The sequence below is a fragment of the Mercenaria mercenaria genome, chromosome 4 (genome assembly GCF_021730395.1).
Source record: "Mercenaria mercenaria strain notata chromosome 4, MADL_Memer_1, whole genome shotgun sequence".
NCBI lineage: Eukaryota > Metazoa > Mollusca > Bivalvia > Venerida > Veneridae > Mercenaria > Mercenaria mercenaria.
The window spans coordinates 20,335,730-20,354,010 of NC_069364.1; the positions used below are offsets into that span (position 1 = coordinate 20,335,730).

Sequence of the window (18,281 nt, forward strand, 5' to 3'; positions counted from 1 at the left end):
GTTGAGTTTCCCATTTTCATTGAATACTATTTTTTTAACTGATAACATTTGCTAACATTCTTGATCTTGATTTTTAAAACGGAGATTAGACTAAATGCTAAAATAAATCATTGACTCAAGAACAACATTTTACAAGTAAAAATGTTCACTTATGACTGCCAATATGCAATATTTGTTATGCGAATTTGTTACTAAGTAAACAAGATTTCAATGTTTGCGCTGCACAAATTTTCGACCTGAAAAGTATTTTTTAAGCCTTGGGAACAAAAAGAAGTCACAAGGTCATGCGAATAAAGAGGGTATGGGAGCACAACAACCTTTTCCTGCTTCAGAAAGTCTTGTACAATAGACGCCTTGTGTGATGACGCATTGTCATGTTGTAATCTGACATTGGCCAAACCAGTTGCGGGTCTTCGATTTTTGAAATATTTCTTCAGTTTTCGAAGAACTTTAGTCATGTAAAACTTCGCATTTACGGATTTGCCGTCATGTACAGCAACCTGAATGGCAGGACCCTGAGTTGGGAAGAAAATATGGTATACATTACCTTCTTAACACTCATGGTCCGCTTTGCAATGCATGATCTTTTGCCAGACTTTGTTGCCCATATTTTGTTCTGAATCTTTCGTTTGGGCTCAAAAATGTGAACCCATGTCTCCTCACCAGTGACGACATTTGCGAAAGCCCGTGCATTGTAATTTGGAAACTGTTTAAGCAATAATTTTGCGCATTGCACGCGTGCCTTTTTCTTCTCATCTGTCAACAGATGGGGAATCCATCTAGCACAGATCTTTCTCATTTTCAAATTACGTTTCAGAACTGTATGAGCTGCTCCTAATGAGATGCCAACCATACTAACTATTTGCCTAGCGGTGTATTTCTTTTACTCTAGCAGCCATCTTGGCAGACGTTGCTGTTTTCGGCCGATGGCCATGCGGTACATCTTCTGTTGAAACTAACCCACATTTGAATTTCTTAAATCAACATATAACTGTCGAAAAAGACATTATATTATGCCCATAATCAGAACATATTTCATCAAAAATGTTTTTACACCCTATGCCAAGAATACAACGATTCTTAATATAGGACCGTACTTCAACGGCGTACGCTGACCTTCTTCCAACCATTTTTGTATTAGTATACACGACTAGGCAATGTTTAGCGAGTGATAGACACAACTAAAGTGAACGGATTTTAATGGGTGTGGTATCAATGTAAAGCTAACATGTTTATCTACCCAATAATTTTACTTTCCTTGTGATGTTGGCATTATTGAGCAAGATAACGTTCTAGATGCATTCATATTTGAACAATCCTCGTATGTGGACATGTGCGAAGTTTGTAGAGCCCTTTCCTTTAATTGCACACTTTTTACGCCAGGTAACCGTTTAGGAATGCAGTTTTCAGAAAAGTAAGAGGTATTTCACTGAGAACAAGCTGAGCACCTTTTGTCACAGCGTGATTCAAAGACACTTCCGCAGGAAGGGATTTACAATCCGGAATGTGGTTTACATATTTTTCAAGTGTATTTGATAAAATCATTATTTTTTTTTCAAAAGTAGGTTATGACCTATTTTGAGACACACCGCATGTTAAGTTATCTAAACTTATAGAGCTGAACGCTACGCTTCCCTGCTTGATTGTGCCTGACGGAAAAGGGAGAGGAATCTATGATAGGTAAAGTCACTTTTAAAAAACCAACTTGCCCAGTTACTTTTAATTAAACGCACAAATAAAATATACTAGTACTGAACAGGAAAGTCAAAAGTAAAAATCTGGGGAAAAAATAAGTTTGGAAAATGATGAATTAAAACCACAAAATACATTCAAGAAATATCGAAATCAACATAAGTTGTAAAATGCTACATAATATTTTGGAAAAATGTAAATTAAGCAATAGCCATCAATATGCCACAAAGTAAGTTTCGTTTACCGGAATACTGCCAACGGTTTTGACGTAAACGTCAAGAATAAACAATAAAGTATTACAGTCTAAAGGTGATTTATTTCTAATTAAGGGTATATCATATGACATATTAATAATTATTACAAGCTACACACATAAATGTTACATGTATATCAAAATGCAGAAAAGTTGAAATAAAGCAAAACATTCTTCATTTTGATTATTATGCAATCATAAATGATTCTGATAATATTCAAGGGACTAGACTCCAAATTTTGGCTAAATGATCTTCTTTAAAACTGAAGTTTGTTTATATAATGAAGTTTAAAACAAGAATTTTTTATTTCTAAATAACTTTGAAAAAAAGCTAAACCAGGAAGTAAAACATGTCCGAGTCGAACCTGGGTTGCCTCAGCAGTAAATACTTTCCTACTATCGTGACAAACACCAGTGCAGAATTTGTACATAATGGCTTTTTTATATATTTTTTTCAATACTCAAGGCAATTACCTTTGATACCAGTTGAGAAACGCTTTTCAATTCTGAATGAAAAAAATAGTTAAAACAATTAATTACCATGTGCTTGGAGAGCAGATAATCTGTCAATAAATAAGTTTCAAAGCTTTCGATAGTCTCTAGATATACTAACAGGTTCCTATTCTTTGCTGTCGTACGATCTTGAGGTCAATTCTTTGAACACAAACATAAAGCTATTTCTGTCAATATCAATTATGTTTCCTTAACTCCAACAAAAGTATTAGGACCTGTAACTAAAAAAAACTTTCATGTAAAGCCACTGATACTTAACTTTATGTCCTTTATAGAAGAACGGTAATCTAACTGAAAAAAAAAAAACAGATTTATTATCAGGCGGTATAATATTTAACACCACCTGGTAGCTCCACTTAATTAAGTTTCATTTTACTAATAGGTTGTATCAAATAATTTATAATGAAACACTGATCATACTGATGATATAACAGGTACTATAATTTTATATATTTTCAGGATATATGTCTTTTGCACAGTTGCGAAACTTATGTTCTGTGTGTATCCTTACTGATTTCGTAATTTAGAAGTGACAGATGTAACATTTACAGACAGGACATATATCTGAATTATGGATATAACTAAACCATTTCTTTGTCCGTTAAAAGACAAAATCTGAAATGTCCATTTCTGGTATACATAAAACTTGGCTTAAAAACAAACTGCAAAATGAACATGACACAGAGAGGAAAAATAAGGTATGATCGTGTTTTATTTCTACTTATGACATACGAGGATTGAGCCAGAAGTAATGTCACTGCATCCATCGCGCATTTATCCATCGTTATATTATTACAGAAAAATATACTAGTATATCAAGATGTACGCTATTCAGTTATGAATTAACGAGTAAATTTCATTATCTAGCATTATTTATTTTTGATACAAAGAACTTCAAAGTTCACTTCTGAACACTAAAATAGTGTTTCTTTCATAAACAAAGATAAAAATCCCAAAACCCAAATCGGAGACAATCACCATTTGATATCAAATAATACATCTAATCTGATGAAATTAAATGATGAGAAGTTACGTCTTTCAGCAATGAATCGTAAAAACTGTAGATATTTACATTCGTCTTATTCTTTCTTATTGGAAATTTTGACGTTTTTTTCGTATAAACAGCAAAAGGAAAGACACGAGAGTTACGTTAACGCTACTAACAGATAACGAGCTGCTGTTTTGAAGACATCCGCGTATAGTCAGGGAGAATGTTCTTTAGATGACGACTCAGTTGTTCCATCTGGTAAACAGAATGGCAAGGAAGCTGATATTAATGTTAAATGCAAAACATGTGTGCAGTTTAATTTATCTTTATAAATGGGAAAGACATATAATGTAAATATAAGAAATAACACATTTTTTTCAGTGTTAATCTGAAATGAACGACAGAATATGACCGGCAAATTGTGCATGAATCGCAAGCGCCATTCATGGATTTGCCGATCATTTCGTATAAACACCAAAAAAGAGTTTCATTCTTTTAATTGAATCCTGGAGGTTAAAATTTGCCAAGTAGAACCAAGGCTTAGTAACAAACATTTCTGACGTCCATATAGAAAGAGACGTGGGGCGACCACAGCTGCAAATCTATATTTTGGTAACTTAAAGTAAGTACATTTTTGTATGAAATTTTAAAAGTACTATAGATAGATAAAAAACTTCATAGGAATAGTTGTTGTTTTCTTTTCATTATACACATTATAAGTCATTGCCCGCACAAACGCAGGTCTATTGATTACTGGTTTTCCTTTTATCAGGAATTTCAAGTTGATCGAATGAACCAATTTTAGTTGGTATAAACATAATAGGTCGGTTTCTCCCTGAAAGGAAGGCAAATGCAATGAAAAAAGAAATGTCTGTTAACAAGTAAGAAGAAGGAATATCCGAGGAAATTTCTCAGAAACAAAAGTTTATTTCTTTTGTTTTGTTCAACTGAATTTTAGAATTTGTATACTCTTTGTGTTATTGATGCAATATTATGTGTATTGAAGTGAATATTTAATGATTCGCAGTTTGCCTTAGCACTTGATTCTCATTTTGAATACCAATTTCAAACTTGATATTTATTGATCCTATTAATACTTTACAAACGGGCAGGATGGCATACTCTTATGAAACTGATAGAGTAATTGCTGAAGTAGATACATAATGTATACGTAAAGTTCAAAAATATTCTGTCTTTAGAAAAAAAACTATTAGAAATGTCTTTAATCGCCATAATGACATTACTTCTGTTTTAACCCTCGTATTTATTACAGACTGCATACTATTATAAATGATATATCAAATTACAGTAAAATAGATGAAAAGCAAATCATTCTTAATTCTTGTTAATACACGCAAGTAAAAATAAATGAGTCTGATTAAATATGTAAACACAAAACATTTCGAATCTATGTGTAATTCATACACTAACACGCCCAAATAATTCCATGCTATGACAATGCAACATGGCCTTATAACTTTTAAGGAATAACACATATGAATCCCATAGGTTTAAACATAAAACATTACTGGGATCTATAATTAAGCTGTACATTAGTTTTATGATATATCAAACAGTATCACACCTAACACCATTATAACAGTCTTATTTCAAATATAAAAGAGATTGCCAACTTGAAATTACTAAAAAGGAAATTAAAATATATTATTTACTTATATAATGTTTTCTCGTAGTAAGATATGCCAGGATTACCATGCATTTACTATATTTAGTACAGTAACTTCTTTTTGTTAGTACAGTTGGTAATTAGTCTTGACAGATTTTCATTTTCATATTGTTTTATATAATTTCTTAGGAAACATAGCGAAATATTGACAAAGTATATATGTAATACATTCTGTCATTTTCTGCGGTTTTCCAACAATTATTTCATTTTAACTGCTGAGAAACATATTTTCTGTATTTTTACTGATTTAGTATCCTTAGGCTGAGACTCAAGTTAATGGGGGAAAACAATGTAAGTTAACATTAGCAGACAGGACGCGTGTCTGAAATGTATTTTAAACATTTCTTTTCCAAGTAAATGTCACAATTAAAAATATCATTGTTACACTTGCATGCATAAAATTTAGATTGTTTTCGAATGTTATATAATAGTAATAAAATATAAGAGTAAATTTAACACTAGTAGAGCTGAAACGGCATTAAGTATACCACAAACTAGGTTTCCTGGAACACTGCAAACAGTTTAAATGAACATGACTCGAAACAGAAAAAGGTATGACAGTGATATATTTCTATATAAGGGTCTATAAGATGGTGTATAAAACACAATTTACATATTTTATAAATGATATACCAAAAATATAAAAAGTAGATGCAAAGCAAAAAATCTTGGTTACTAATAATATGTAAAACAAATGGTTCTGATTTTGTTAACACGAATCATCAAGACTTAAGATTTAATCATGTTTCTATTGAATTCAACTAAAGTCAGTCAGCTTTTATACAAGAATCTCTTATTTTTATAACAGGAACCCCAAATAATTCCATGTGTAGGCAATGAAACATGACTTATATATATGACCTTTAATGAATAACTGGTATGGATTTTATATGTTTCAATACATAAAAATTGTATATTAATCTTTAATTTACGATACTCTTACCCTAATCTATGTTTTAAGTGTTATTAAACAATATCATATCCATCACAATTATGATACAGGATAGCTAATTAAAAATATAACAGTGACTACATATTAGCAAAAATAAAATAAAGAACAATATATACAAATATTCATAAAGTATTTTCACGTTAACTGATACCTAAGGTAAACTTTTATCAGATCAGTTTGTAACTGGTACCCTCGTGTTAGTAATTCAGATTACTTAGTTATTATTGTTTAGAAATATTTGTAACATGTGTTCGTGCTCATTCTATTTTTAAATCTTTTTGTGTGTTTCTCCATATTGGTTTTTAGTTATTCCCCATGATAAACACAACCCCAATCGTTATATTTAAAACATGCCTAAATGTTTCTATTGCATAAACTGTTTTGTGACTAAATTGAAAATGAGAGCTATATTATAAATTGTGCAATGTATAATGATCTAAAGAAAATGCTTTTTTTAAAAACCTTCTTTATTTGGAAACGAACTTTTTAAATGTAATCAATGTTGATCAATTAGGATTAATATTCACCCATCTTTCTTTAGAAAACTTGTTTTAAGAATTTGTGACGCTACTTTTTTAACTTATGTAAATAATATCTTACTTTATTTTATCATTGTATCTGAAAAAGCTGTTACTTTGTTTTCCTTCGTGCGTCAGCGCTCCTTTTAAGCCAGTACTTTGGACAAATCTTATAGATTTTAACTAACATTTAACAAGACATTTGCTTTTTTCCTACGTATTCACCATGTATGGACTTGATGTGATTCTAAAAATACTGTTTAACTCAAATTTACTTCTCAACTGGCAATGTCTTCCGAAAAGTCGAGCTTGTTGTCTTTCCGATAACTTTTTTTTTCGATTTTGTCACCTTGTTTGGATACACACTCTATGCATAGAATGACAGCTTAAGGTGCTTCGATGCTCAAGGGTTATGAATTCAACTTGCAAGGAAGCTTTAGTTGTATTATCCTTGTGTTTATTCAAAAATGTTTTCTTCAAACATTCGCATAGATTGAATTTGCCTCGAATGCATTTGCATTTTCGTAATATTTCACTAACAAAGTTGAGAAGTTCATGAAGACGACAGTGTATGTTCAAATGATGTTACGAAAATTTAAAAAGTGACAATTATAGATATTTCAGTTGTGATGGCAAAAGATGGGTTTCTATCTATGTGTTGCCCTCTCACTATTTGCCACTCGATCAATTGGCTGATACAAGCAAAATAAATTTCTGTTACTTTAAGAAGCCAACCGGTTGGCTACTTGCGCTTGCTGTGTCTTCTGGTCTTTTAGATTCTGTACGATGGTCATCAAATTCATATCCATTCTATTAATTTTCTCCTGCAATTCAGCCTTCATTGTTCCAACTTCCGTATTCAATTTTGAGATCAAACTCGATTCCATGCTTTCAATTCGTTGTTTTAAATCTGTCTTCAGTTCAGTTATCTCTGTAGAATCACCATCCTGTGTACAGATAACAAATTGAAACATATGACTAATGTGCAAGAAATCTGTGAAACGATTTGCATTTCCTGTGAAAAGTATCAAATGATTGTAGATGAATATATTATACTTCATTTAAGGATGAAAGCAGGTTGCAAATGTCGAAATGGCCGCCAAAATTCAAGAGGGACGCAAATAATACCATTTCAATAAACCAATGCCCTAGCAATGTATATATGGCAAGAAAAAATAAAGAAAGTAAGCATTATAGAATAAAATAATATTAGCTTGAAATAAATTCTATATGCAACTAGAAAAAAATCAATATGGTGGCCTAAATCCAAGATGGCCACATAGAATTAATTTTCCATGAAAATATCTCTTAAAATGGGCATATTGTGTGAAAATTACGAAAAGCTGCATAGTAGTACATATATTTACAGAATGCGCTCCTCAAATAATATTACACGCACTTGGATAAATAAATCCAACAAAATTCAAGACCGCCGCCATAAAATAATCTTTCCATGAACATTGTGTTACACTTGAACATTCTTTGGAAAATTGTAAATGTTGCTTGGTAGTACATTTATTTGTAAAATACACACTCAAACAATTGTAAAATTGAAATTAGATAATATTCAATATGGCAAACAAAATTCAAGATAGCCGCCACAAATATTTTTTTCCATGAAAGTCGGGCGTCAGTTGGGCACATTGAGTGAAAACAGTGTAGAAGATATATATTTGTACATGCTCCTAAAACAATTTATTGGGGCCTTCATGGCCGAGTGGTTAAGGTCGCTGACTTCAAATCACTTGCCCTTCACCGATGTGGGTCCGAGCCTCACTCGAGGTATTGAATTCCTCTTGTGAGGAAGCCATCAATCTGGCTTACAGAAGGTCGGTGGTTTTACCCAGGTGTCCGCTCGTGATGAAATAATGCATGGAGGGGCACCTGGGGTCCACAATAAAAGCTGGTGCGACGTTAAAATCAACAAATAAAACAATAAGACATTCACATTGGATACATAAATCCATAAATATGGCCGAGGAAATTCAAGATGGCCGCCATAAAATTTGGAGGTATTGATTTACTAGGGAACTACACACATTATCTTCTACAATAGGTCTGGACTGGTTATCCGTATACAGCCTTAGTTACCTATGTTGATATATCTTGTTCTATTGTCATCTACTTGTCCAAGATTTATTTTTAAAATGCCCTTTTAGTTTAAACATGTTTTATTTTAGCAATTAATGAAACATTTACAACAATTATTAGGAAATGAACAAATGTCTATTCTAATTTCCCCTCTTGGTATGAAACAGTAGCGGTGCCAATGTAGGAAGGATGTGACCAATCTGCTGTTCCTTCTGTGTTCACATCTCCATTCTGTCAGCATTGACACTGATTTTGATGCACATGTTCTGTCATATCAAAGAGCAAAAAACCTCTAAACTACTTATTGAAAGGCATACGCTGTTAGCCCCAATGTTGTTTTCAAGGGAAGTACGTGTTTCTTCCCCTTTTATAGCAAACGAATATAGTTTGATTACAACTAGCCTTGAGACTGTCCTACAAGTAGATGTCCCATACATGTCACACTTTAAAAAAATCCGAGAAGAACCTTTTCATTATGGTTGAAATATCAATGACGAAGACGCTTTGAACGCTTTAGTGGGAGCCGTTTCCCGTCTGTTCAAAAGTTACAGCTCCATCCAATAACAATGCATTAATTATGGATGCTTCATTTGACGGGCCATTTGTAGACAGAGTCTGAAGTGTTGACAGTATATCAGACATTGTTTCTAACGGCATATTGCCTAACGTGGAGAGAACCAGAAATAAATATTAATTTTTTAAGTTAACTTTTCAGAGACACAATTTTCCTTTTAGAACATTTACGATATATGTCATGAATCATTGTCGAACGGGTGACAGCTCCTCAGAAGTTACCAAGTAGCGTTTTTGGGCAGTAGGGTTAGGTCTGATGTAAAACAAAATGGTATCTATTGACTCAGCGTCTGAGCTTCCTTGTCTGAATTAACAAATATCAGAATAGTCCAGTATCAGTTCAGTTCCTGAGATATGCTCCAACATTGTACGTGTAGATATTCCATTGTGTTTTTTTTTGTGAGTGACTTGAAATATTACACAATTTCCTCACATGAAGATGTTATTCACTGTAGGCTCTCAATTGTAGATTACTTGAACTACACACAGTAGCCTCGTTGGCATGCTTTGTCCTTGACATACAACTAGATTTCTTGAGAAAATTACCTTTTTTGTTGTAACAATATTTGAGTGGGCCAAAGCAGCAGTCCATTTACTTTTGTCTAACTGGACACAAATAGGGGACATCTTTATATGTTAGCCACTCAATGTGATCAAAACCTTATTCTAGCCATATGTCAGTGGCCTGTACTACTGTATCTGTTTGGCAACTGAATATAGCGGCGGGGCCTCCGTGGCCGAGTGGTTAAGGTCACTGACTTCACTTGCCCCTCATCGATGTGGGTTCGAGCCTCACTCGGGGCGTTGAATTCTTCATGTGAGGAAGCCATCCAGCTGGCTTACGGAAGGTCGGTGGTTCTACCCAGGTGTCCGCTCGTGATGAAATAATGCACGGAGGGGCACCTGGGGTCTTCCTCCACCATCAAAGCTGGAAAGTCGCCATATGACCTAAAATGTGTCGGTGCGACGTTAAACCCAACCAAAAAAAAAAAAAAAGAATATAGCGGCTGGTCGCATGCCGTAACTAGAGTCTAGTCGAGACTGTGTTGGTACAGTGCAGCCTTGACAATGTATATTGACAGGTATAACTTCTTTCTAAAAGTCTGCATCCTAGGATTAAGGTTTCCCAGGACATTGCAGTGGATGTTTAGTAGTTTCTTGGCATATAAGACAAAGCTTAATATCAATACCCTCCTTGTCTGGCAAGCTTGAATCTGACATGTGAATTTATTAGCAGAAGCTAAGCATTATATAGTTGTCATTTTTCCCATTGTAAATTTCATATTGCAAGCACATTCTACCATAGTGAACCACCACAAAACGCTATTGTTTTATGTTTAAAAAGATATGCAGGTCTAGGCCTCAGTACTGTAACAATGCATAACAACAGATGGGTTTGGTATTCAAAAAATAAATGATAAGAACAACAAACTAGTAAAAGCTCAAAATTGGCCGAATCATTCAGATAATTCTACAAACAAACCGCTTTGCATGGTTATATTGGCACATTGTCTTAAATATTTGATCGATACCCAAACCTCAAAATCAATATGGCGGCCAAAATTCAAGATGTCCGCCGCATGGCTTCCAAGCTTTATGACAAGTGCACAAATTTTGTGAAACGTGTGTAAGAATATGGGAATTAAGGTTATTTCTTGTTTTTGAATCACAAAATCAACCTCATCTTCAGCAGTGTCAACTGAACTGCTGCCCAGAAAAAGTGGTATGCTATCAATGATATAATAATTATACTAACTACAAAATATTAAATTTAAAGGCAGTTTCGAAACAAAAAATATCGTAATAATTTTTTTTGTTTGTTTTTAAAATGTGACTTTGAGCCTGAATTTGTTTTTGCGATTTAGGAGTCAGAATTTTTTTTTTCAATATGTTGAAGCCAGAATATTTTTTTCAAGCAAATCCAGATAGAAAATCTTTTTCAAAAATATCATATTTTTTCAGCTCATCAATTCTGTTGCTTTTTTTAAAATATGAATTTATGTCATCACCTGAGCATTGTCGGTGTTACTGTCGACATGAGCATTAGATGATGGGGTTAGTGGTATACTTTAAGTAAGGCCTAAAAATTGTTTCCAAAATCTTAACCTACCCTAAATTTCTTGCTCGACCCTAAATGTTTTTATGGCCTTGGAGAATTTTTTGTAGGTTTTTAAACATAATCATGATTTTAGAAAGCAACTTAATAATGCTCTAAAGGCATAAACCCTCTTACTGGTATTCATTTTTGACAAAAAATAATTTCCGAAAAGTCCTACTTCATAAATAAAGAAGAAGAAGAAAAAAAAAGAAATACCGAAATACCTACCCTAATTTTTTGAGCATGTTTAGGAAACAATTTTTTGTTAGGCCTAATTAAGACCTATATTTGGTTGGGAATTGTTTGTTGAAGTCATAAAGATGACCAATTGTAAACCAGCTCCCAAACTTAAATATGTAACGCAAAACCATAAGCTGACAGTGGTGTGCAGAAACACATGGTATAAGATTAGGTTACATCATTAAAGTGTTTTCAATAAAGTAAAGCTAACTTAGCCTGTTATGGGAAATCCCTCTAGCTTAATTAAAAATAACATTTTCCAACATAAAATATTTGGATGTTGCTTCTGAATTATTTAGGGATCGACAATTACCATCTATTTAACTACTTTTCTGTGGGAGAGTCTATTTGTGCTATACTTCAAATTATTGGAGGAATAAAAGTATTTATCTATCTTTATTATGTTGCAAAGGGGTCTGGCACATGAGTGGGTTGAGTTTTGTGACATTTTTGTGTCTTAGAGCTATAATTATAGTCTAGGGAGTAGTCATATTAGTATCATTAGTATTAGTAAATAAGTAACATAACTCAATCCACTCATGTGCCGGACCCCTTTGTTATGTTGCATTATACTGTTTGGTATTATTATTAAGTTATCCATTTCAGTCACTGGCTTGCACTGGGTTACTACATTTTCAAGTCATTTACACAAATGATTATAATAATTACCATCAGTTGTAACTGAATGTAGTAAAGTAAACCTCATCCCATTATACAATATCTTTAATCATGAAGATGATTAACAACCATACTTGTCATGTGTGTGAGTCAACTTTAAAATCTATTCATCTCATTATCTAAGCATATACAAATCTTTATTTTGAGCTTGGTTGAGCAAAAATGCGTTAGGGAAGTGTACTTAGCTACGTTTTGCACACACAAAGATGATGCAAAAGCCAGTTATGAGCATTTAACCTGTTTTGGTACAAAACAGTTTTGGAACAAAATAAAGCTATGTGCATATTTAATACATCTAAGGTATAAAATCTTATATATTTTCAACTGTTGGAAAAATATGCACATATAATATATACTCAAATTAAAACAGGAGTTCTTAGTTTTTTGGCATTCCTGAAAAATTATGAAAATGTCAGTTATCTAGTTTTTCCGCTCACATGACGGTGTGTCTTCTACCTTATTAAATCTAATAATGCTATCAAATTTGAAGGTTCTCAAGTTATCGTGAGAAAATTGTTTTCGATGTTCACGTTCCTAACCTTAACCTTTGACAAAGTGACCCGAAATCTTGCACATCTCATTTACATGATAAGTCCAATGATGCTGCTAATTTTCAAGGTCATTGGTCGAACAGTTCTCCAGCTATTGGATGGAAAATGTTTTCGTGATTCTGGCCCATGTGATCTTGACCTTTGACATATTGACTCCAAACACTACACAGTTCATCTACTTTATAAGACCCACCATGCTATCAAGTTCTGAAATATTTGGACAGAAACAGTTTCAAGGTTCGGGTCCACCCGTGACCTTGACCTTTGACCCGCTGACCCCAAAACATTCATCTACTAAAATCCTGGGTCAAGTGGTTCTCCAGTTATTGGATGGGAACTGTTCAGTGTACAGACGGACGGAGGGACGGTCCAACCGACCGACCGACGCGACCAACAGGTGCAAAGCAACATACCCCCACTTTTTCGAAAATGAGAGGCATAAATATCTAAGAGTTAAATAACTTTCAGATATTTTTTCTTAGTTAACAAACTTGCCTAGTCACCGATATTGGTACAAGTTGCGTTATGAACGTCGTTTCATTCGTTAGGTCAATGGTAAAAAAATATTTTAAAAACAAACATGGGTGTATTTGACTTTTTGGGTTATATTTCATGGCATAGTACTAGTTTGCATAATCAAAAATTTGGCAAATTTCTACCGACCTGCTATTTTGTTTATTTAAAAAAAAAGTATTTCATTCTTTGTCGTGCGTCATGCGTCGTCCTTCGTCAACAATGTTACTGTTAACACTCTCACTATTGATCAGATCGTCATGAAACTATGTTAGAGTGTTAAATCAATACAATTTCAGATGGGTTTGAAACTGGGACATATTAGGTCTAAAACTACGTCAACAGGTTAATTAATTGGAAAACATTGTTAACACTATACGGGCAGAATCGTGCACATGTACTGCACTTGATCTTTGTCAGAATGTTTACTAAGTTACTAAGTCAGATCATTGAAAACCCTTGTTAACTTTACTCTAATTTAACTTGATCTTCACAAAACTATGTCAGAATGTATGTCTCTATAAAATCAGTTGTTTTGGCGGGCGGCCTCCATGGCAGTATACTTAAGGTTGCTGGCTTTAAAAAACATGCCCCTCATCGACATGAGTTCGAGTCTCACTCGGGGCGTCAAATCATAGAAAACATTGTTAACTTGAACTTTATCAAACTTTATCAGAATGTTTGTCTCTAAGAAGTATATGTAAAGTTCAAAATTAGATTTCTTCAGGTCGAAAACTAGGTCACTGACCAAATCATATAAACATCATATTAACACTCTAGAGTAAACATTTTCTAGTTCATGTCAAAATGTTGCCTCTTTGAAATGTACGTCAAAATAAATCTGGTTTACCTGCGGTCTGAGACAGGGTCAATTAATCAAATAATATAAAAGCTTTGTTAACAATTTTTAGGCTACATTTTACACTGAATTATCACAAAACTTTGTCAGAATGTTTGTCGTTATTAAATTTTGGATAAATTCACAATTGAGTGATATCAGGTTATAAACTAAGTCAGTAGGCTGAAACATTGTTAATATACTCGTATTTGAGGCAGTCTTTTCTATCTGATAATGAAAAACTTGTTTGTCTTTGACAAAGCTAGGTCACGGGTTTAAAACATAAAACACATTGTTATACTCTAGAGACAACATTTTCTACTTTTCATAGTACTTTGTCACCAGATCAAATCATATATCAATCTTTGTGAATAATGTACCTAATTAACAGACAACATGGTCTATGAATTACAGTATCAGGGCCTTCAGTGACTGCATGGTAAAGGTCGCTAACTTCAAAGATGTTGGTAAAAGTTTTGCTCTTTATGTGAGGAAGCCATTAAACTGGCTTACGGAACCAAGGTGCCCGCTCGTGATGAAGCAATGCACTGAAGGACACCTTACCATCAAAGCTGGAGATTTTTTGAGGTGGTGGGGGTACGGGTAACGCCGTTTTTCAACAGTATTTAACTGATGTAACGGCGGACACTTAACCTAACCAGTGTTCCTGAATTCTGTACCAGTACAAACCTGTTCTCCGCAAGTAAGTGCCAACTTCCCCACATAAATTATCAGAGGTGGAGGACGAATGATTTCAGACACAATGTCTTTATCAAATCGTCACGGAGAACATACGCCCCGCCCAAGGATCGAACTCGCGACCAAGCGATCCTTAGACCAATGATCTCCCTACTAAGCTAAGCGGGCGGGTTCCAAACGAAATAATGATTAGAAAGAAATACTCCTTCGATGACCAAATACCAAGTTTGTTCAAATTATTCCAGTCTGGTGGCCTCCTAGTGGAGTAGTCACTTTTTCATATATGCATAACGTATATCTTAAAAATATAGATAAATAACATATAATTAAAAACGCTGGCCGATTTCCACTTTCGTTTCACAGCTATTTTCCATGCATGAACCACTACCAAAACTGTTATATCTAAACAATATGTGAAACACAAGTGAGCGACCTTGTGTCATCACAACCGTCTCGTTTAACGCACTGTATCGATTGTAAAGAATTGTTTATTATATTCATATATTTGTGTCACCGAAATTGATTCTACCTTGTACTCATGCATATATCTAAAACTACGAAAAAGTTGTGATAAGTAAATGGCAGCCGTTTGCCTGCGGTCATAAAATCATACTACCAGTGCGTGTTATTGTGCACTGCTCTTATGCGAGGAATGGAACAAAAATACCATACACAAACAGCGCTATCAGTAATACGATTAATGTACATGTAGGTTCGCAAAATAGCAATGTATTTCTGTTGTAATGTATGGGATGTTATCCGTACAATGCTTTTATCATTATTGTGCAATAGACATGTAAAAGATTTTTTAAAAATGTGAAAGGCAATAACTCCCAGAGCGAGCAAGATTAGATGTTGGGTCTCCAGTGCTAGAAAAACAGAAGTGTAGAGAATCCCGTACGATAAATATGACAATTGCCTTGGATACTCAAACTTGTTTTAAAACCTAAACACCTAATAATTATGTTCTCTGCGAGTAAAAATATCTTATTATTGTCTAGTTTTATATTTGCTTCTGAGTGAGGAGTCTTTAAATAGAAACATCAAAAAATGTGGATCGGCTTTGCCAATATAACGAAAGGTATGTTCTGTATCTTGACAGACATTTGACAAGAAAATGTAAGCAAAATTATGAAAAGAGTATTAGAGTGTCATTTCTAAAAACTAGTCTAAATCAACTGCATATGTGTCTGACAATATGAGCAAGGTCGTTTCGTAGTGATACTGACAGGCAGATGGATGGAAGGCAAAGACCAAAACTTAATTATGTGTAGTGTTTGTATTTTTAATTTCATTTTGTAAAACAAATAAAATCTTTTCATCGTCACAGCGACACAACTAAAAGCCATGAGGCGATAGTAGTGGAAGGCCACAGGTACTCCTTTGGGCGAGCACATGGATAGAACAACCAATCGAACCAAAATCGGTGAGTGGCAAGCAATTTGAAAACAACGGCCTTAACAATTCGGCCATGGAAGCACCTTGTTATTTATAATATACCTTTTTGAACTACGCAATTGTAAACATATTACCGTATAAGGACTTTTTTCTGCGGGAACTTTATTTCTGCGTTTTCTGCGGAAGACAATAAAACCGCAGATTTAAAATCCGCAGAGAATTTTGTCCTGGCATGCTGTGATACGACGTTACAAGTCGCCATTATAATCCGGTTAAGTGTAATATGATAATAGAGCCGTTTTTATTATTGTTTTTTTTTATCTGTTTAATAAACCATGAAAAACATCGAATATGTTTTAATTTTCGTTCACCATTTAGCAGTCGGCTGTCAGTTTCAATTTTCTTTCACTATGTGACAAACACAATCCATTGTATCCTTTGTGTCTATTGTCAACCGATAGCCGCCTGGCGATGATCATGTTTAGCGGTATTTGTATGGGGCTTGAAAAAGGCGTGATTAACAATAATTATCATACCGGATCGGTATTTGTTATAAATAAAGCCATCATGGCACAACTGTTTTCAGCTCGACTTTTCGAAGAATAGTGTAGCTATCCTACTCGCCCCGGCGCCGGCGTGAGCGTAAGCGTAAGACAAATGTTAAAGTTTGCGTACCACCCCAAGTATTTTCAAAGTCCATTGAGTTATTGCTTTGATATTTTGCATACTTGTTTACTATCATGACATCAGTCTGTAAAAAGGAGGAGGCAACACTATCAAGCATTTTGAGTGAATTATGGCCCCTTTTCGACTTAGAATATGCTTATTGTAATGTTAAAGTTTTACACATAGCTTATATTATACTTTAAAACATTGTCATGACGTCACTCCTTTCTTGTCACAGTACTGTATTTTTAATATTGGACTGCTTTCAATGGGACTCAGTACAGTACTTCCCCCGTGGAGTCCAATATTATTTTAATATTGGACTGCACGAGAAATGCGATTTATATACAGAATCAATGTACTCGTGAAGCCCAATATTAAGCAATAGTAAATTTAAAATCAAAGTAGCATAACCAAATGAAAGCAGTCCAATATTATAACGCAGTACTGATAATAAAAAGGAAAATTCATATCAAAACTAAGTTTTATGTATAGAAGCCTAATTAATATGGACAAAATCGCAAAATTTCAAAAATAACTTTATACATTTTTTTGCATGTATCGATATAGTCTTACTCCCTAAACGATAACTTGTTAGAGCAACAATTTCCTCAATATTGTTCACGTTTCAAGTTTAAAAATATTGTGCAAAGATTTATTCCTTTCCGCTTAAAAAGCAGTTTTATAAGACCACTCATGATAGTTCTTTGAGGGTTTACTGTAGTAAATTCCTGGATTCCGAGACGATGGAGGGCCTACTAGTCAGTCTCAAGTCCTCTATATTTAACGAAACGGGTATCTACTGCTTACATTTACTTTGAAACTAAAAGACTGAATACAGTACAAATCAAACATAATAATTCGGTAGCGCTTGTTTTACGTTTAACTATCTTTTTTAACAGTATTTCAGTCACAGCAAGGAATCGGTAAAACTGAATGATGCTCTCTAATGCATGTGCTCGATGGAGATAATTAAAAACTAGGTAAGGTACAGCTATGGTGCTTTGACACTGCAATTCCCATCAATGGCCTCTATCATTTTTGTCAAGTGTCAATGAGTTATAGTTCTTTGACACTGAACTTTCCGTCATTGGTCTCGATCGGTTTGTGAAGTTTCAATGAAATGTCATTAATTTAATACTTTTCAAGTAAGCCTTATTTTGTATAATAAAGGAAGATAATTCAAAAGCTAGGTAAGGTAGAGTTATGGTCCTTTGACAGTTCTTTTTGTCTAAATGGCCTCTATAATTATGTGAAGTTTCAATAAAATGCCGTTAATATTTTTCAAGTTATACTCCAGAGAGACGGACGGATGGACAGAAGGACGGACAAA

The 18,281-nt window shown here is 34.0% G+C and overlaps 1 protein-coding gene across 1 annotated transcript in view; it reads right to left on the reverse strand.

Moving 5' to 3' along the window:
- LOC128556562 (androglobin-like) overlaps positions 1-18,281 on the reverse strand; it is a 62,321-nt gene that overhangs the window by 3,128 nt on the left and 40,912 nt on the right. The window contains exon 19 of the mRNA XM_053542069.1: positions 7,339-7,550. Within this exon, the coding sequence (XP_053398044.1) occupies positions 7,339-7,550 (212 nt within the window). The remainder of the gene's footprint in view (positions 1-7,338; positions 7,551-18,281) is intronic.